This window comes from Numida meleagris, chromosome 5, assembly GCF_002078875.1.
Source record: "Numida meleagris isolate 19003 breed g44 Domestic line chromosome 5, NumMel1.0, whole genome shotgun sequence".
Lineage (NCBI taxonomy): Eukaryota > Metazoa > Chordata > Aves > Galliformes > Numididae > Numida > Numida meleagris.
The window spans coordinates 45,496,836-45,518,822 of NC_034413.1; the positions used below are offsets into that span (position 1 = coordinate 45,496,836).

Below are 21,987 nucleotides of genomic sequence, written 5' to 3' on the forward strand. Positions count from 1 at the left end.
GTTCAGCATCTCAAAGAGGAAACCGGGAGTGCATGAGGGCAGGTACAAACTGCTCAGGTCTGGCTGAAGAAGCACAGAGGAAGAAGTGGGGCAATGATGGCACTGCAGGTCCTGGAGTATTCCAGTACAGATGGGCCCTGCTGCTGAGAAGCATGGGTCAGACTGCAGAAAGCAGCAGGCTGGGGTATAACATGTAAGTATCTCCTTGGATCTGGTTCCAGACTTATCCACGCTGACACGATCCAGAGATAAAACTTCAGAGAAGTCAAAAGATCTGCATCTGTACAGGACAGGTGTGAGAACTGAATCTGATCCCTCTCTTTGCTTCTTCTTTTGCTGAATCGTGAATTCATTTCCACGTTACTAATCCTGATACTTCACTTTTATTATGGTCGCACAGAGAGACCAGGAGAGATTTAGAGATTTTTCTTCTCAGAAAGGCCTTTCTCCTCCATCTCCTCTTCCTCAGAAAAACGCCACAGATTTCATCTGCAACGGTTTTGCAATTTTTCTCTGAAAAGTACGGATAAATTTCCTTATTTCCTCCCAGAAGGCCATTTAAAGGCACAAGCAGATTAAAATTTGTAATTCTTCCTGCTGTCTAATTCTGGATGTATTTTAAGATGCATTTGTACTTGAAAAAGATCTTTTGAAAAAATCATTAATTGAATCTGTCTGGTTCTGTCATTCTGCCCTCCCATTCTCCACCCAATGAATCAGTAAATTGTAACAAGAGAATCTGGCTAAACAAGTTCCTAATTCAAACGCCATCTTATGGACAAAGAAGTCTTTGAAAATAGTATCCGCCATCCGGCTCCTTGCGACGGAGCGGAAAGTTCTGTTTTTGCTGTTCGTGGAATTCATCTCTGCTGTCAGTGCTGTTGGATGGAGTGCAGTACGGCACGGAGCGGAGTTTGGGGAGGGGGGGGGAGGCCTCTGCTAAGGCAGCCCAGGGCAGGCAATTTCCTGCCAGCTAACACCCGGCTGCTGATAGCATTTCTCCCAAGAATAGAGTTCCAGATAAGGAGAAATTTTATACTGGTTGATTCCAGGTTATTGATAGAGCTTCCTTTTCTAAGGCCTCATCTTCTGCTCGCTGAAATAATCGGCTTCAGTGAAAGCGCTACGGGGTCTCAGAGAGCGCACAAGGCAAGCTTTCTTTGATCCCAGAATTAAATGAGTAGCAGGGGAGTCCCGCTCCCTAACAGGATGAGATTTCAGCTCTAAAGCTGAGCGTGGAACTCGTTACGGCTCCGTGCGGGCATCACTGAGCTGCAGCTCTCCGTGCAAGCCATATTGCACCCACGGCCAGTGCTGCAAAGTTCATTAATTCATCTGCGCAAAGTGGGTTCAAATTCAGGCACTGTTCTGTCCAAGGTGGTTAGATAAACAAACAAATAAAATCATCCCAACTACTAGAAATCTACAAAACTGATTTCAGGTGGCTAATCATGTTATTATAAAGCAACCCACTCTTTGCGTGCGTGGTATTTTTAGGTTTTTTGCTTCTACTGTTTTCCTTTTGGAGTACCTGAGAGAAACAGAGCCCGAGGGAATTGGAATAAAAGACATTTGTTCTAAGTCTAAACGCGAGGGGCATTTTATGTGAGGAAACGGCCCTTTTCCTTCGCTCTCCTGCATCTTGTAGCTTCTTTGAGGAGCTGGTGGGAAGAGGTTAAAGGTTACCTAGAGCTGCCAGTAAGAGTGAAAAATGGTGGGTAGTGCCCCTGTTCTTGACTGCAAGTCCCTTTATTTCCCTTTGTCATGGCAATACCTTCCCAGGGAAGGCCTGAATGTTGCAAATTAGTGTTCCAACTTATCTTTCTAATTACTTCTTCAGGTGTAACAGTGAGCCAGCTGCTTGCAGGAACAAAAGAAACTGCTCAGCAGTGCCTATGCATCAGCATCTGTCACAAACATTTTTAGGCTCATAAAGTATCTGGTTTGTTATTAAACAAATACAGTAACAGGATTTTCCTCCTTTTCTTGGGGAAGTAAAGATCTTGCTCTAACAACTTTGGCCTGTTACAAAAAGTCCAGGGAATAAATCTCGCCTTCTACTGATATTTCTGAAAGCAACACAATTAGGAGACCAGCAGATAAAATCAGATGTATGAGCTGAGCTTGAAGAAACAGGACGCGTGCATTACTAAAAATGAGACAGACCTAAGAGAACCCCTGAGCACAGACTGGGGAGGCTGACTTCTGCTAGAGGTGCATGAACAAAAGCTGCAGATTTTATTTCCTAGCACGTTTCTTGGGTGCAAAAGAAAAATCTGTCGGATGGGAGAAGATACAAATGGAAAGGACCTCATTTTGGTGACCACGCACAAAAGAGGTCGCAGGAGAAAGGTTCAGTCCGTGCCCTCGTTCAGAACAGAATCCTTAGAAACCTGAAACAAATTCCCTGGAGTGCTGTCATCTGCCTCTGCTTCCATGGCTCTTCTTGGGAAATGGGATGCTGCCAGGGAAGTTTCTTTCCAGGTGTAACGAAGCTGCAGCGTTCTGCAAGAATTTTCACCAATAAAGAACTGAAGCAACTCGAAAGTCAGGACAAAAAGATAACAGAACATTGTACGGAACTCTCTTTGTAATCATAGACAACACAGCTTGAGGCAGGATACCAAACCCATCCTGACAGATCATGGTCCAGGAAGACAGATGAGCTAACCCAGGCAAGGCTGACCTGAGCAAGCTGCTAAATCCAGCAGGCACATGAACTGAGGCAGGAGAATCTGATTCAAAGTCTACTGCAGTGGAAAAATCTCTCACGGAACACCATCAAAACAGACTGAACTCTTACCGACAATATAAATTCATACACACACACACACATATATGTACCTACATGGAATTAGTGGCCAAAGGTCCTGTGCAGCTATGCACAAGCGCAGAATATGAGCTGCAGCGAGGTGAAAGAGCTCACCACAATGAATGCTGGGCTGTCTTGGGTGTACAGCTCTGAGTGAAAACTGAATTGTCACTCTTTGGGTCCAGCAAGGAATGCTGAATTCTTAAAAATTATACCCCAAGCTTTATTGTGAATCTGATCATGGGAATGTATGAATTTTCATTTTCATCACTGACTGGAAAATCCTGTCACCAAGGAACCATTTAAAGAAATAAAAAACCTGCAATGCTATGTCTCAAAACAAAATAAAATAAATAAAAAAACCCACAAAAAACCCCACCAAAACAAACAAAATAACCCAAACCAAAACAGCTTTTCAGCAACAAATAAAGGGAAAAACTTATTTCTTTATTTTATTCTTGTTCCTGTGGGTGATGTCTACATTAGTATTGCAGTCCAGAGCAGTAGTAAATTCGTGAAGCAAATATAAATCTACTGAGCACCCACACTTCATAGGAACTGGTTTGCTTTGCAGATTGGTTTTGGTGTGGGCCAGCTTGACTCCTCCTGCATGCTAAGCCAGAACTGCTCTGGATGCAATTTAATGAGTTCCAGAAACAGGTCTGAGTCAGTGCTCGGTCCTCTGGGCAGATTCAAAATATGTCTTTGTGGGAACATTTGGTTCAAGCAACCAGACCACCTAGCACAAAGTAAATCCCCAAACCTTCAACGTGGCGTGTGTACGGGTCTCGGCACCAAGTAACTTCAATCTACTAATCCACTCACTTTACAGAAAACTACTTTAGACAGTGTCTAACTGACTCAAAATATGCCGAGTGCTTACTATTCCCTAATGAAGAGCTGCAGAGCTGTGATTCCAGCTCCGAGCAAATGATTACAGCCAAACTGTACTAAATAAATCAGTGTTTATGCCAAGTCACAGGGAACCGTGCAGCAGATTAGGCACTCATTAGAGATTAATTTCCGATCTACGGACCAAACAAGGAACAGATGTGATACAAAAGTTTTCACTTAAACAAACCCACAAGGTTCTGGTCAAATTATGACAACAGCTAATGCATTCTTTGTGGCTTTTTATGTCTAGATAATCCTGAATGTTGTCGTATTTTCTGTTTGTTTGTGTGTTTTCTATTTGTTTGATAGTTTACATCATCATCTTGCCACAGAATAAGAAAGAAAATTTAAAATGCAAAGTGTTTTCAAAATTTCATTTCAAAATCATCTGTGGAGAACACTTTGATGGGCGCTGGTGTCGGGGCATCAGAATTAATTGAGACACCCAAACCAGTTCCCTCTCACCCTCTAGACTTAAGATTAAAAGTCATTTGTCAACATCAGGCCTTACAGATAAAAAGTAAAAGGCTCTGCATCAGAAACAGACCATTTTTCTAGAAGGCAGTGGACTTTTTTCAATTACTATTACATACATGGGTAAGAAAGACATCCTGGAAGATTCAGACAGCTTCAGATATCTATAGCTTAAACACAAAATACTGCAAATATTTATTCATCTAATATGTAACTTTTCAACATACACTCCACATGTTGTACGTTTATACACCCCAAGCATATATGTTCATGTCACCAGAAGAGCTGACATTCACATTCAGAATTTTCTTTCCTCTTCTGTGCATTTTTCTACTTGCTAAAAGCTAAATTTTACTGAAGATGACCTATATTTACTGCACCATTATACAGCATCTTCCCTAGCAGGCTGTTCTCGGGAGACTCGGATGCTGCATACTCTCTGCATACTCTACAGGTTTGTATTACAGATTTCAGCAGCTTCATTTCAGTGACAGAGGGCAACAGAATGGCAACCAGGTGGGAACTACGTTAAAAGCAAGTTACCTAAAGGACAAAAGGCAATCCTTCTTTTCCTTTCAGTTTCAGGACACGATCTTACTAAGTTGCACACAATCACCTAGATTAAATGAGACTCACACATTTATGTCTTGATACTAAAGGGCCTCGCCCCGTTCACCGCAGAAAAGGTGTCCATCCAGCCGATTTCACTGAAGGCAGTGGGGGCTTTGCATGCAGCAGGCTCATCCACTGACCAGCAAGGCCATGTGAAAATGGACTTCCGGAGACGGTGACAGGACTTTTACACCAGAGACTGCCCTTGCCACACAGTGTAATTAAACTGGGTAAACAACGATGCAAGAAGAAGCATGCCTTGCCTTGTTCCACTTTCATACACTTCCATAAAAAGTGGCAGCAACCTGCTTCTCCATCTCTTCCAGCTCACAGTTACCTCCATTCTGCTTACAGAGAGGAAAAACTGAGAAACAAAAGGCTCTGCTTCCATTGCCTTAATGCAATTGCTAAGCAGCAGGTCTATGTTCCGAGGGGAGTCACCTGCCAGGGAAGGAAAACAGAGGGTGGGCGAGCAAGGCAGGTACTGAATGAGGTCAGCCAAAAGTTCTCCAAAATCCAATATTTAAATCCAAACAGAGTTGTGCAGGGAGAGTAAGTGAGGCAGGGAAGGCAGACTGCTTTTTCTAGCCCGGCTGATGACTAATCTAAGTTTTGAAATACGCTTTTTGCCTGTCTTTGAGAGTCAAAGGTACCATGTACCTGTGGGGCATGTTGCCATCTGATGGTTCAAGGTTAGAGGCTTCATTTGCAGCCCTTTGGCAGTGCGGGAGCCAGGGCACCCCAGATCCTAACATGGGCTTTACCCCTCCGAGACAGCACAAGAGCTCTGGGGAGGCTGCAGTAAGACACCCACCTCCAGGCAGTCTAACTTCTGCGTGGGGCCTGCAGGCTGTATACATGGAGAGAAGGAAACATTCATTTTTTTTCTTTTGTTCTATCTGCAATTTCAGCAGCTGCTCCAAAGCTCAATCAGATCTCCTTCAGAGCTTTCCGACTGTGCGGTTGCGAGCCCCACCCTGCAGCCCAGGATAGGCAACAGTTCTGTTTACATCCGTCTTGTTTGGGGAGGTTTGGGAGCAGGATGGTTGGCCTCATCCAATGGCCCGGCTGAATGGGATGGGCTACATTCAGATCGTCCCAGAAAGAAAGGTAGAACTGAATGCAAATACGTGAAACTGCTACACACAGATTTGCCATTAAGCAAGCACAGTAAATGAAGAGGAGATTATAAACTGGGAAAGAAGACAATGTGGAGTGGGAAAAGTACTTCAAATCTTGATCCTGTGGAGAACTTCACACTAATTACTTTTGAAAAACACTGGGAATTAAAGGCTGCCTCAAGATGCTAACATTACTCACAGCAAAGTGTGGTTTTAGACTGCCACACCATCCATCTGCTGCCTGATTTATACACATCTTGCAAACATCCAGCAGACAGATTAGAGCAAGGCTAACACGTCTGGGTTTAACTGGACATGCCCTCTTCTACCCACAGATTTTGTTTGGAAGGAAAGGAGAATCTCAGGACTTGCTTTACGTTAATGTGGGAGTTCTGGGAGCCCAATGGCCCAGCTGGCAGTACTGCGTGGCAGCGATCCCCAGGTTACCCAATGTCCAGAAACCCCAGACATTTCCATGGCATCTGTACAGATCAGCTGCGCAATAGAGTCCAGCATTTCCAAGAGATGTCAGAGTGCATGTTGGGATCAGCCGTGAGGCCGGAGCAGAGTAAATGCAACACTTCCCAAAGCACTAGATTTGTGGGGCACGTGCAGACCACCTGTGCAATACACCACCAGCACCACCTCATTATTTTTTTTCTCCACAAAACTTTTTGCACACATTTCTGCCCATAGTTTTCCAGAAAGAAGTATGGCAGCTTTGGACTAACAAAAAGATCCCAAGGAAAAGGATCGGATAAGAACCGTGACTACCATTTCTGCAGTAATGAGGAAAAGATTTCTGAGCTTGGCACCTAGCAGCTCTGTTGCTATCAAACGTGGACCCAAAAGGGTTGGAAGTCTATAGATCCCACACTGGCATCATGCAAGTGAGCTGTTGGTATGAAGAAAGCAAGAAATATCCTTCTGTGAATCTGTCACGGAGGGGTTGCGGAGTGTTCTGCTGTTGAACAGGACCAGAAATAAAATATTAAGTTTTCCTCTCATTGGAAAGTAAAATGCAGCAGAATTTGATTTTCGGTGGACATCAGGGTAAAAAGGAAGATGCAGCTAAACCTTTCTAGTCTCTTTCTTGCCTCTGAAATAACTCAAAAACCTATTTAGAGAGAGGAGAAACTGCAGTACTTTTAATCATCACCAGCAGGTCTTTAACCTCACAGGAAACAGAAAAGGAAGGACAGATTGTAAAATATCCAGACAGACCAAAGGTCATTCTTCTTTCCCTTGAGATGAAACATTGCATTTCGCCTTCAGGACAAATATGCACCTACTATACACACTCTGTCACACAGAACATCCACATCTCTTCACTGTCACTTGATAGCCGTACACCAAGTTTACATTTAAAAACGGAGATAGGCATGGCAGAGGTGAGCAAGCAAGCAAAAGGATAGACAAAGAAAAAAAAACAAGACAGTTCCCTACAGTAACAGAAGGATCAGCCCAAGCCAAACATATTTAGGGGCTGTGTAGTTAAGATCATGTACACTGTCTCAAAAAGCCCTGTGCTGGAACAGCTGCATGCTTCCTAGAGCTCTCCAGCTCTTCCCTCACTGCTGGTGGGCAAGCCAGTGGAGCAGACAAAACCAGTGCAGAGCCAAATGGGCTGCCTGGGGTGGGAACAGGAGGCTGCGGGGCAACCAAACATGTGCCACCCCACCACACCTCTTCACTGGGGCAAAACACCTTGGCTGAAGGAGCACTGCACACCTTCCTGCCTGCATCCATCTGCATACAGATGAGACTTTTTTTTCTCATCAAAGCCTGAGGACCAACAAGGGCCAGGGGTCCTCAGGGCTTGTTCCCTCCTGAGGCTCTGGCTCAGAAAGGATCACTTCACTGAACCACCTCTACTCCAGGTTAATGGGATTTGCTTCCCTTCCCAGGCCACCGTGCCTGCTAGGGATCAGAAGAGCTCTCGCTTTTCATAGCTCGGAGCACAGACAGGGAGATGTTCATTTGCAGCTCTTTGAGCCTCCAGAAGAAGGGTGGAGATGGGCCTTCAAGCAACACACCACTGCAGCTGATGAGGAGGGGAGCTGTGGGCAGGAAGGAGGAGCTGAACGCAGACAGTTCTTGCTGCAGCGCTTCAGGACCTGCTGCTTGCTCTCATGTGCTGGCAAATTCCTTAAACAGCAGGAAAAGAGAAACACTCTGCAAAGCTGCCCTTAAACGGGACATTATCAACAAACTTGCTCTCCAGCAAAAACATCTAAGGGCAGATGACAAGACACGGTGATTTGGAACCACGAAGTGGCCAAAATCAGTCAAGGGGGCTGTGATCCCTGCTGCGGGGTGAATGTTCACACCCTACCCACTGAGTCCTGGTGGAGGAGTGAGGGCGAGTGGGCAGAACCCCATCACACCACAGAAACAGGCAAATGGAAAAAACACTGCTGCTCTCAGTTCCCAAGCCTGTGTAAATAATGCTTGGAATCCTTGAGCTTCGACTGAGCTTAATCACCCGTCATATGAACACTGCAAAACAGCAATCCCCAGTAACGCCCCATTCCTTGATGGAGGCTGGGCTTGGCACATTTTTGCTGTTCCCAACAGCAGCCCTGCCATGGGCCAAGTGACAGGACCCACCTGCACACTCAGAAAGATGGAAAGCCTGGGCAGGCGTGGGGTGCCAAAGGGACCCACCCAGGAGAGGTGCAGGCAGAAGCTAACCTGAGCAGCCAGCCCAGCACAGGGTCAGATGCCCCATCAAGGGCGCACATGTCCTGTACAGTGGAGCTGCTCCCTGCCAGCACTTCCTTTGTCGTGCAGCTGCAGTCATTTCTGCAAAGAGTGTCCACGACCAGGGCAGCCACATTGGGCAGTTTGGAGAAAGCGGTTTGGGTGAGCCTTAACATCTGGGCAAGATGGCAAAATCCACTCAATGTCCCAAAGCAAAGAGAACAACTCCTTCCTCCCACAGCTCCGTCCGGCATTGTAACAGCAGGGCTGATCAGCTTTCTGAGCGCCCCTGGGTAGGCTGGATGGGAGGAGAGGGCTAGCAGCAGGGACAGAGGCAATGGACAGAGGCACTGACACTGTTATCCCTTTGCTGAGGGCTAGCACCGAAGTTGTTAACTCTCCCTTCGGGGAGAGAAACTGGGATTTCACATCTCGAGGAGGCCAGGCTTTCAGCAGCCACACCACAGAGGGTGAGGGAACACAAATTCCCTCAGAGAGAGCCTGAGTGAACAGCTTGAACTGAAGAAGGGCCAGAGGAATCTCTCACTGCTCCACACCCTGTAAATCCTTTGCTAATTACTTTATTGCTGTTATTTGTGAAGATAAAGGAAAGGGATTAATTAACTATGTGGAGAGCACGCATCTCTCTCAATGGGCTTCATAAATTGATATGGGAGAGAGAAAAATCAATTAACAAATTCCTTTGCCCTCCTGATGGGTCTGGAAACAGAGCTGAGGCACTTCTTGTTTGAGATTGTAAATGGTGAAAACAAGCCCGCTTCCTTGGCCAGCTGGGAAGGATTCATTCATCTGTTTGCAGTGAGTTCCTGAAGCACAGTGGTGCACGTCACAGACAATTTACAGTTCTGTGACAGCAAGCAGCAATATGACAATGTCAGCAAGGTGACAGTGCTGGGCAGCAACTCTCTTTAATTTTGAAGCTTCACTCTTAGGAGAGCTACTTGATTGTGACAAGAAAATTTAACTAAAAATAATTATAACATGGGCACTGGTGTCCTCTGACATTTTAGACTAGCACGTGATTTCCTGCAATACATGAGAAGCAGCAAAAGAAGCAGAACGGTTAGGGAATATCATGTACTGCATGTGCTGGTAGGATTCTTATGTCTTCTTGAACCTTTCCACAAATGCAGAGCCAGAGCCAGGCACTGAGATGCCTTTCACGTGGCATACATATTAGTTGAAGGAAATGAATGGTCCCTGAGGATGAGGCCTCAGAGGGAAGGAAGTGTTTGATGAATGAGGTTAGAAAGGTCTCAGTGTAGCTGTGTCATGCCTCGGTGAGGGCTTCTACAGAAAAGAATGATGGTGGTTTCCATTGCCTGCATAAACAAGGGAGGATAAGCAGCAGCTGCGCTGCAACGTAAAATAAACAAACAACCAACAACAACCATCAAAAACCCAACTCACCCTATTTCTACAGTTTCATCTAAAAGCAACTGGAGTAAACCAGATGTAGTATATTCAATTGTTTAAGCATTATAAATCATTACTCTGTGTTAAAAACACAGACGCGGGAGAGCTGTAGTTATCAGCCGGGAATTACACAATTTGGATCTGATGTCTTGGACAGTAATTCTTAAGTTTCACTGTCACTGTCTCCCAGGGATGAAATTAGTGAACAAAGGAGAAGAAGAGAGCACAGGCATTGAAACTGAGAAAAAAAACTGCAGAAGAGGGACAGAGCAAGCTAATAAATAAAACAAGAGCCTGAAGGGAAGAGCTGCTTTGTCAGAATATAAATATTTCCCTTCCTCTTTTATCTTTAATGTGGTGCGAGGAGCTTATTAAGGGAAGTGTAGCTCTGTCCCTGGAGTCCATCCACATAACCATGTAGGGAGCTTGGTCCAACGCAGCCAGCACAGTCACTCACACATAAACTCTTCTCTGCTGGAAACGAACGTAACGAACTGAGCAATAAAAGGGAAAGGAGAACCCACCGCGGTCATTACAACCCTTATCTTGCTGGCCCTGGTGCTCCTCTGCAGGGATGGGCACAGTGCTGGCAGGGACCCAGGCTGGGGATCTCAGCTCTCAGCTGCAGCACGGGCTGGGCAAGCTGCATCCTGCTGGGGATGCTCTGTTGTGGGAAAAAACCTGTGACAGCTTGTAATGACGCCAGATTTTATTTGGGGTGAATAAAGAGAGGGGGGAGGTGCGTAAAGAGGGAACTGCCAGTGAGTCCTTGCGTCTGTCCAGCTGAGTGTACGGCCCTCTGCTCCAACAGGACATGCAGCACCGTGTGCTGAGCCACCCTAATGGCCGCTGAGCTCAGCCCTGCCACGGGCCTGGGCTTTGCCTTCCCCCACAGGATTACGGATCAATAGCCCCTCTCTCAGAACTCTGATTTCCGCTAATGACTCGGTTCCCTTCTCAGCACTGGCACCAGCACCTCCGTGCCGGCCCTTCAAGATGTTCGACCATATGGCTGCACAAAGCTGCGCCATCCGTCAAAGCGTCCAAGGCAGGAAGGGGTACAGTTTCAAATTGCTGCCAGCCGATTCCTTCCCACTATTTCCCTTGCCTGAGCTGTCACAGATACAGGTGTCAGCCTGGCTCCTCCACTGCCTCACTCTTTTCATCTACTCTTAAAAAAAAAAAAAAAAAAAAAAAAGGAGAGAAAAAGAAAAGCTTTGCATTTCCTCTGCTCAGGCCTTAAATTGGAAAAATGAAGGGAATTCATTGTCGGTGCTGCTGATCCCTCCACCCCTACTGTTGCACCACTGTGGCCTTTTGAGCATGACAAAATGAGCTCCCCAGGCTTGATTATGCAAGGCACTAATTCCTCCCTGAGCCAAGGGGGTGCCTGCACTCACTGCCCATAGATCTGCATAGATCTGCATTTACCCAGCTTTTGTTTTAGCTTCTGTTTATAAGCACTTGGAATTTCTGCCTTAAAAATTGACTTCATTTTTCTTTTAAGTGTACACACATGAATAGGAAAAGAACACCACGTACTCTTGCAAAACCCTTTTTTCAAGTAGTATTCAGAAGAAGGTGTTGGGAAGATCTGCACATGGGGTTTTCCCCCACATAAGCGCCTATCCCAAGCACCGTTTGTTGTCATGTTTGAAAAAGACACAATCTTAAACACCACCCATAAATTTAATTTTCTCTGAAATCTTTCAACATACAATTTTTTTTCAAAAGTGATTTTGATAAAAGTGTACTGAAAGAAAATTCAGAGTTATATCAGTACTTTCAAAGAAGGATAAAAGCAATAACGACGTTTCACACACCCATGATGGTGGTTCTGGGATGCTTTTAGCCAGCCCTGTTAGCAAACATGGCCTTTGACCCCTCGCTTGTGCTGTCCCTCAGCTGCCCAGCTTCAGCCCCAGCTCACAGCAGCCTCCTGGGGTGGGTCGGGGCCTATTGAAGAAGCTCAGGAGCAGCCTAGAAGCCCCCCACACTCCTCTGGCCCTCCTTCCAAGATGCTGCAAGAGGATGCATTTGATTCACCCTAGAAGTGTTTTCATCGTAGCTCTCCTTATCCTACACTGTACTTCTGTGGCACAACAGCTTTAACAAAAATAAACCGGTAGGAGCCTGGTGAAGACACCAGCACTAATGTCTCTATCTCTCCAATTGTGCTTCAATCTTACTCAGCAGCTGAAACTTCAGTTTTCGCACCCCAGGCAAAACACAGCACCTCCAGTAGCACGGGCTGGGAGCAAAGTAGGCAGAGGAGAGCCACCGGCTGCGGCCCAGCATCACTCCCCATGCCACAGGCCCCAGCCCAAGCAGCCCAGATCCCGAGCGTGGCCCCGCTGAGCCCACACGTGGCTGCCTGCTCACCTTGGGGGGAAACAGAGTCCTGCCAACATTTCACTCTTCTTCCATAACCTGATTTTTTTTCTAGGAGATGTAACTTCTGCTCCAGGCCAAACTTTCAAAGCTGTTCATAAAAAATCCCGAGTAGCACAAGTTTGGGACATTTTGGAGTACTAAGTGTTTATGCCTTCCGAAATATTTAGTGTACTTACAATTTTAAAACAATACTGTTTTTTCATAATAGATATTGGATGCTTCATTATGTTGGGATATGGTTTCCTCACTCTTGAAAAACACAGCATAAATATGAGCGAGTTAGTCATTAAACCCATGGCTTTACTGCACATGCGTAACGCCTGACGAAAACACGGCTTTAGGGGCAGGTATCCGGTCAGCAAGTTGTAGCTGTCAAAAGAAGCTCATCTCCTGCCAGCAATAAGGTTCTACAGAGTCCCAGAGCAAAGTGAGCTCAGTTCCACCCGTGTGAGCGAAGCAAATGAGAAATACACCATTCCAATTTGTGCTGGAGTGCTGTACGTCTCCCCTCGAGGTGCTGAGTTTTCAGCTATCTCTGAACCCGAAGGCAGGATCTGTGGGAGCAAGGAGAGCAGGAGCTGCTATTTTTAGAAATGAGGAGTGAAGCAGCCTACCACATCAAGCGCCTCCGAATTTGGCAGCAAGTTGGGATCAGAGAGCTCTGAGTGCCTCCCTGGACTAAGCCTGTGGATTACAAGAAATCGTAACCCTGTCTTCAGCCGTGCACATTTCCTCAGCGTTTAAAATCCTTTTTTAAAAATGCAAAGACTGAGAGAAAAATATTAAATACAGATCTACACATATTCACCATAAAAAGTTGAATCTCCATTGTTCTGAAGTCTAGGAAAAAAAAAAAAAAGACTGTAACCATGGCCCAAGAAAACATGGAGGCTGCAAAAGCTTTGCAATACTGGACTGAATGCAGAACAGAATTTCAGACGTTGCTTTGAATTTCCCAGCTTTGGTAGGTGCAAACCAGACATATGATGTTATTTCTTTGCGGACCATATGAGAAAACATTACATGCAGCTGAAATCTATTTCAGACAGCAATGTTTCTTTAGCAGAATGGGATTTCTCTGATGCTTTGCTTTGCTCCATATGCTTCTAATTATTGCTCAATTCAAACAGCTATTTCTGCATTGACTCGCAGGAATCTCAGAAGGCACCTTCTACGTAGGCAAGAAGCATAGCCCATAAATAATTTCAAAAAGTATTAAAGAGGGGAAGCTTCATAGCTTTTCATTCCAAACTGACTATGTGGTATTTAAATAAACCTCTGTGGCTTTCCAGTAACATAGTAGGAACTCCCAGGTGGCAAGGCTGGGGAAAGAGAGGGAGGAGAGCACTAAACATACTAATGAACATGTAATTAAGAAAATGGGCCCTCATTCCCTTCGGAGACTGCAGGAGGAGGGAGCTTATTTAAAGCGCTGCTTTCTGGTTCCCCTCCCTCCACAGATGGAAATCGGCTCAGTGTCTCCAGCGCCATTCAGTGCCGTTCTCAGCAGCTCCAAGAAGTTCAGTCAGTGCAGGCTGGCAAGGAGGGAAAAACTGCAGCTTGGAAATGACTGGGTAAAAAAACAACATGTGCAGGGGAGCTCGAGATGCTGGTCATGGCCCCAGCTCCTGAAATGCTTTGGATCACCGCTCCCCGGGGGCTCTGGTGGGAAGGGAAATTCCCGGTACAGCAGCATAGCTTTTCTGCAGGGGCTTGAGGGGGCTGCAGAAGTCCCACAGCAAACCTTGGTGTCCCCTTGCAGCAGGGAACCACCTCGGCAAGCGCGTCCCCGGGGCATGATCAAGACCAAAGGAAGAAATAATTCTGCCTAAGAGCTTAATTGTAGTTGAGGAGCATAAGGGTTAATTTGCACAAGCTCATCAGGAAGAGGGAAAATAAAAGTAATTAAAATGTTTGTTTCTTTTCCCAAACTCATTTTGGAAGTGAAGTTAGTTAAGGAAATTTCACCCTAAACATAGGATGGTAGCAGTGATTTGTAATTTAAGCATTCATGGGAGGAGGAGAGAGGATTTTGTAAACAGAGGCTTAGGAATTCCTCAGCCTCTTTAGACATCTGGCAAATTCTGTATTGAGTAACAGCTCTTCTTCCCTTGTTTTCTAAGCTTTGGAAACAGCATATTTCTTAGAGGCTGCACTCATCTTTAGCAGGCCCTAATCAAGCTAAGATAAACCATTTGTTTGAACATCAGGTAGTGGCTTCCTGCCAATGTGATCCTTAGATGGCAGAACCGTGTCCCACAAGAAATAGCAACGGTCCCATTATTCAAGGTATTTAAAATTAAGATAATTAAACCACTGGCATTTATGAAAGCAGAGACTAAGTGATATAATGGATCTTTCCCATCTCTTGTTTTGAGTTAAATCCGTTTCTCCTTCCTACATAAACAGAAGTTGAGGCTTTGGCTCTGTTTCCATTGAAACAAGTGAACCCTTACCCATTCACATAAATAGGACAAGTGCAAGCCTTCTGTCTGTGCATTAGAAAGTATTTAAGATTCAATCTCAAATAAATGAGACTATAGAAAGACAAACTAAATCAGCATTGGGCATAAATGACAAACATGTAGTGCAAGCATTTCATTATCACATTCCTCACAATCAAAGAGTATTGACAGGAGAGCGATCAGAGCAACCAGTCACTAAATCCACTCAATCTTTTGGAAGCAAAACATAACTCCATGTTCACAAAAACCCTGGCACCATCTGCAATGAGATGGGAAACTGATGAACAAACTTGAGAAAGTTGACTGTGTTTCACTAAATTGTATGCTGCCTATCTCAGTCAGGGCATGGTGGTGATGGGCTGGCGGTTGGACTAGATGACCTTAACGGTCTCCTCCAACCTTAATGATTCCATGACTCTATTTCTTTTCCCCCACCATCCCTGGAAGCTTCCCCTCTTCATACTGTAGTATCACTGCACTCAGAGACAGGGCGATGGCAGGGCCTGGCTGATACTGCTGCTGCTCAAGAGAATTTGTCTTGTTAAAAATCGCTTTGCTTGGGAAAGTAAAATGGCCTTTATACCAAAGGGCCTCTGCAACCCTAAAATTGTGAGAGAGCAGATTAAATTCACTTCGGAGAAACAGGGGAATTCAAAGAGTCATGCAAGGGTTAAAGTGTAACTGATGTCCTCAGTGAAGTGCCCAGTGGGGATGAGCTGATCAACTTCAGGTTTTGTTTTCTTATTCATGGATCTCAGAGATAAAAGTGATCATCAGATAGCTCATCTTTGTGAATGCTTCCTAATGTTTTCTCCAATTTGATCGTAAATGTGGAAGGCACTGGAGCTCCCACTGTATCCTTTGGGATATTACTTCATAAGCTAATAGTTAGTTTACAAATACATGATGCAACTGGCATTTGCCTCTCTCACTGTGGAAACCACATCCCCTCCAGCGGTATCCCCTTCCTTTTGTCACCTGTGCACTCCCCATCCACTCTTTTCAATCAGTTTCTTATGCCTTCAATCTAATTTCAAATTAAGGCTCAGTGATGCGGGGCAGGGCCTGCCTTCCCCCACTCCCTGCCCGTGAAGAACCAGGCTCTCCTGTCTCACTGTAGAAACACCAGACTTCTCTGGTGAGCTCAAACAATGTGCAATTTAGAGTTGTCTGTCAGACTGATAGAAATGCAAGCAGATATAGCACTGTTAACTTATTTCTAATTATGCAGACTGTTATGTAGAATTTGCATGCATCACTTCTCCCCGAGGCTCCTGGCATCTCCCCACTAAGTTTTAGGGAGGGCAAATTTTGATGTTCATAGCTCAATAGCCTGCCTGATCATGTACGAATACATGTGAGTATGCTTCAAAATGTTGAGACTGAAAATTGTCCTGGAAGTCCTTCAGTAAGTGTAAGTGCAAGAAGCCCCACAGTTCAGCCAGTCACAGCTGGGATGGTGGCAGGGCACCGTACCTGCATCAGCAGAGTTTCAGCAGCTATGGAGGAGAAGTGGTAATGCTGTTCTTTGTTCTTCTGAGGGCAGTGATGTCTGGAAACCTTGCACCAGCTAATCTGAAAATGCTCACCCTCGGGCACTTGAAATAACTGCTGGCTGGCAGGGTGGGGAGGGGGATTTGTTTTGGTTTCCTTCCCCCCATGGGAAGAGTTTTCTATCAGATGGGATAGAAAACAAGGAAAATGATACTGGCAACATTTAAGGAGGCTTTAAAACAGCAGGAAAAGATATCATGTAGGGATTGCTGTGCCTCACTCAGACTTAGCTTGGGAGTTGAATTGGATCTATTTTTAAATGTGTAAGAAGGCAGAGAATTGTCTGTTCCCAAGAATTCCTCGCTGTCTGCGAAGTCCGGTGCTCCAGAGCTGGTACCAAACCCCAGTCTCACGGACTTACCAGGACTTTGCTCCTCCAGCTTTATTGCCATGAGACAATGTGGGATATTCAGAAGAGCAGTGGCTGGGAGATTTTCAGAGGAAACCTTTTAAACTCCTGTATGGTTGCAATAGTTTCCCAGGAGCTGCAGAGCCCTGAGCAGCGCAGTTGCTCTGAGGGGCTGAGGACCAACAGCAACTGCTGGAGCTTAGTGCTGATGAGAATCCCTGCTGTCGGAGGAAGTTTAAGTGACTTTGCAGGCTAACACTTGTGAATTTAGATTGTGGTAAAAGCAGGAGATGAGCACAAGTTTGCTGCCGCTTGAAACATGGCTGATGCTACTTAAAGAGGCTCTGGATGTTTTGGAGTAACTTGCAGAACCCTGGATTTTGCTGCTGTTTTTCTACTTTTTTTTTCTTTCTTGTTCCCTGAAAGCTGTGAGGATGTCTCAGAGTAATGTAGTAGCTGGGATTTTCCTAGGCCACAATCTGCAATTCTGAGACTGCCACTCCCTGTGTCAGTGACTGCTCCCATCTCCCAGTGGTCTAAATAGGAAAAAAAAAAAACCAACCAACACTGGAATTTGATAACATCTCCAAGAAACTTTCTTCTTCCATCTTAGTAAATGCTGTTGCACATTCCTGCCATCTGAAATGTCCTAGCAGCGTAATTCCACATGGTAAGTTTACTCTTTTCTTATCTCAGTATGAAATAATAGAGAACACAGTTTTCCTTCCTTCCTCCCTTCTGCGTACTTCTTTTTTTACCTTTTGCTTCACTGATTCTATGTTACGTAAAACACAAATGTAATGGAGCTTTTATAGCTCCTGGCCGTCCTTTCATTCAGACCGTGGTTCACGAGAATGACTCTAATGAATGGAACCAGCAAAAAACAGGGGGAAGCACTGATGCCATCTGCCCTGTCTTGTAAATAAATACCCAGCTCAGGTCTTGCCCTGTGATTTGACATTCCTTACTCTGAATAGTTTCTGTCACTGTCTCCACATTGCTGAAAGAGTTTCTTGCAAAATCATTTTACTAGCTCCAAATGTCTCCTTACATACAAAAATCAGATCGGTCAATGCACAGGGCAGAGCATTTGCAGTTCCTTTCCTCTCTCTGCATTGTCATTGCCTGCACTGAAACATCTCCTTTCCTCTGACATTTTTCATAGTGAATGTCACAAAATGCCTCACAGATGAAGTCAGGCATACATGCCAGAGTGAAATCTAAGGTGATTAGTAAAGATAGATGGCTCCACAGCTCATGGAGTGTCACAAAAAGATGGGATGGAGAAAAAATGAAAAAAAGAATCTTTCTGAAGATTACCAACAGCCACAGTGGGGCACACACACACACACACAAAAGACCAAAAAACAGTAACACAAATAAGTTAATGGAGGGTTTTTCCACTGAAGGTCATTTAGGTGAAGAGTATCAGAAAAACCTGCCTAGGCACTAGGTGCACAGAAGTATGTCCTTCAGACAACAAGCCGCACCACACTGCCATGCTGAAGTTCCTCTTAGGGCCCTTCAACAGCTCCGAGAACGAAGAAAAGGCTTCTTGTCTAGAAGCAACTGCTGTGAGCACGAGTAGCTCGTCCTGCCTTGCACACAACTCGGGAGCAGCAGAGTAGTTTTAAAAACATGTCCACTTTTAGAGGAGTACATTTATTTTAGTAAGCCCATTTATAACTGTCAGTTTCTCTTAACAAATATAACAAAAGCTGAAGCTCCATGGTCTTGTTGGTATGAAGACACATTGTTCACAAGCAGGAGAGGATATGGGAAACATTTGTCCAACAATTGCTGTTTGAGCTCTCCGAGCCACACTCTGATCCCTTGAACTGCCCCGGAGGCTGCACAGATTGGTGTATTTGCTTAGGCACAATATGAGCACAACCGAGACTACAAGAGCAGAAGCAGCAATTTGAATGGTATAGTTCCTGTCCTCAAAGGGAGGCATGGGTGGGTTGGACAATACTTGGCCCCTAGGCCAGAGTGTGAAGGGAAACGCAGCCTCTGCAGTAGGGCTTTTGTCGAGCGCACACCCTCTGTGCTGCCCCGACACTCCTGGCCCCAGAAACACGAAGTTTCCAGCAGCCGGTGGTGCGTCCATGCACCTTGGAACACAGCTGTGCAACAAAGCCACACTTCTGTCCTCGGCGAATGCACGCCAGCCTGGCTCTGGGCCCTCCTTGCATCATCCGCTGCCCGGCACTGTCCCTCCCCTGACCTACGGCATTTCGTCTCCCGCAGACGGGCCGGGTGCTTCCACAGAGGAGCTACTGCTTTGTTACACACCGTTCGGGCCTCTTTAAGGGGTTGCAGTCACGCACGGGGGGATTTACATTTTTCCCCTCAGCATTGGTAGCAGTGGACATTTCAAAACAAGCTGCCTTCCCTGCCGAAAGCTTACATCCGTGTGAATAAAGCGCTCATTCTGCCAGCAAAACGCAACGGTCACGCTGCGATAACAAGTCAGCCCCCCCGCTGGGGGAGGCGATGGCGTGCAGACACGGACATCCCACAACACCATCAGCTCATTCCGCAAATGGACTCGCGCGGAGCTTTCTTCTTTTCATTTAATAACTCCGGGCACAGGCAGCTGTTTGCATTTTCAAAGCTCGCTCAGAAAGCAGCCAGTTAATTTTGATTTGCTCGGGCCACCCTGAGCGAGCTCGCTGCCGCCCCCCGGCCTTGCCTTGCAGCGGGGGTGTGAGGCCCCAGGGCAGCTCCTCCCGCCCCCGGCCCGGCCCGCCCTGCCCTGCCCTGCCCTGCCGGGGATGGGAAAAAGTTGAGCGCAACTTCTCGGACAGCCGCGGCCCCGCCTCCGGCGCGGCACGGGATTGGCGGGCGGGCACTGTGAGGCCCCGCCCCCGGCGCGGTTTGTGAATGGGGCCGGCGGCGGGGGCGGGGCCGGCGGCGCGCCCGCGCGTATATGTGTCTTTTTTTGTGCCCGACTCGGCCGCGGGCCGGGAGCTGCGGGGCGGGTGGTGGTGCACGGCTGCGGGCGCAGCGCAGTGAGGCGATACGAGGCGAGGCGCGCAGCTCGCAACGGCGCTCGTCGGGAGCGGAGCCGCGGGGAGGATCGCGCAGTAATTGGATTTTAAAAGTTATTTAAACCCGCGAGTAAAATACAGGGCTCAGCCGGGCGCGGTAATAATCCGTTTAGCCGTAACCTAAATCCTCGGCGTCGGGGCTCGGAAGCCAGGCGGGGAGCAGCGCCAACGCCTCGCCGCGGGATCCTGCGCGGAGCTACCGAGAGCCGTCGCCTCCTCCAGCACGACCGACTTCGGAAACTTAACGCCGGGCAGCGCCGATCCGCCGCGGCCGAGGAGGAACGCCGCGGAGCCGCCGCCGCACCCTCGCCCCGCGGAAGGGGCCCCGCCGCCGCCGCCCGCCGGGCGCTCATGCCCCTGGGGCTCGGCGCCGCCCGGCTCTGACGCGCGCCCCGCGGCTTCCTGGGCCCCGGCGATGCGGCCCGCGGCGGTAGCAGCGGGCGCTGGGCTCCGCTGGCTGGGCCTGGCCGCCCTGCTGGCCGCCCTGCTGGGCACCCCGTGCGCGGCGGCGCATCAGGACGATAAGGCCATCTCCGTGCCGGACCACGGCTTCTGCCAGCCCATCTCCATCCCGCTCTGCACGGATATCGCCTACAACCAGACCATCCTGCCCAACCTGCTGGGCCACACCAACCAGGAGGACGCAGGCCTGGAGGTGCACCAGTTCTACCCGCTGGTCAAGGTGCAGTGCTCGGCCGAACTCAAGTTCTTCCTCTGCTCCATGTATGCACCGGTGTGCACCGTACTGGAGCAGGCCATCCCACCCTGCCGCTCCTTATGTGAGCGGGCTCGCCAGGGCTGCGAGGCGCTCATGAACAAGTTCGGCTTCCAGTGGCCGGAGCGGCTCCGCTGCGAGAACTTTCCTGTGCATGGGGCGGGCGAGATCTGCGTGGGGCAGAACACATCGGATGCCCCGCCAGGGCCTGGTGGTGCGGGGGGTCGTGGAGCCACGGCGCAGCCCACAGCTGGCTACCTGCCTGACCTCACCCCACCGCAGCCTGCTACCGGCTTCTCCTTCTCCTGCCCCCGGCAGCTCAAGGTGCCCCCCTACTTGGGCTACCGCTTCCTGGGGGAGCGAGACTGTGGAGCCCCCTGTGAGCCGGGCCGGCCTAACGGGCTCATGTACTTCAAGGAGGCAGAGGTGCGCTTTGCCCGGCTCTGGGTGGGCGTGTGGTCCGTGCTTTGCTGTGCATCCACCCTCTTTACTGTGCTTACCTACCTGGTGGACATGCGCCGCTTCAGCTACCCGGAGCGGCCCATCATCTTCCTCTCAGGCTGCTACTTCATGGTGGCGGTGGCTTACGCAGCAGGTTTCCTCCTGGAGGAGCGGGTGGTGTGCCTAGAGCGCTTCTCTGAGGATGGCTACCGAACCGTGGCCCAAGGCACCAAGAAAGAAGGCTGCACCATCCTGTTCATGATCCTCTACTTCTTCGGCATGGCCAGCTCCATCTGGTGGGTCATACTGTCCCTCACCTGGTTCCTGGCAGCTGGCATGAAGTGGGGCCACGAGGCCATTGAGGCCAACTCCCAGTACTTCCACCTGGCTGCCTGGGCCGTGCCTGCTGTCAAAACCATCACCATCCTAGCCATGGGGCAGGTGGACGGTGATGTGCTCAGTGGGGTGTGCTACGTGGGCATCTACAGCGTGGACTCACTGCGGGGCTTCGTGCTGGCACCACTCTTCGTGTACCTCTTCATTGGCACCTCCTTCCTGCTGGCCGGCTTTGTGTCCTTGTTTCGCATCCGCACTATCATGAAGCACGATGGCACCAAGACGGAGAAGCTAGAGAAGCTGATGGTGCGCATTGGGGTCTTCAGCGTCCTCTACACAGTCCCTGCCACCATTGTTCTGGCATGCTACTTCTATGAGCAGGCCTTCCGTAGCACCTGGGAGAAGACATGGCTCCTCCAGACGTGCAAAACCTACGCTGTGCCCTGCCCTAGCCACTTCGCCCCCATGAGCCCAGACTTCACAGTCTTCATGATCAAGTACCTCATGACCATGATCGTTGGCATCACAACGGGCTTCTGGATCTGGTCTGGCAAAACCCTACAGTCCTGGCGGCGCTTCTACCACAGACTGAGCACCGGCAGCAAGGGCGAGACGGCGGTATGAGAT

The 21,987-nt window shown here is 47.9% G+C and overlaps 1 protein-coding gene across 1 annotated transcript in view; it reads left to right on the forward strand.

Annotated features, from left to right (window-relative positions):
• The window catches only part of FZD7 (frizzled class receptor 7), a 3,520-nt gene continuing 1,789 nt past the window's right edge, over positions 20,257-21,987 (forward strand). Inside the window, exon 1 of the mRNA XM_021400003.1 lies at positions 20,257-21,978. Within this exon, the coding sequence (XP_021255678.1) occupies positions 20,284-21,978 (1,695 nt within the window). The 5' untranslated portion in view covers positions 20,257-20,283. The remainder of the gene's footprint in view (positions 21,979-21,987) is intronic.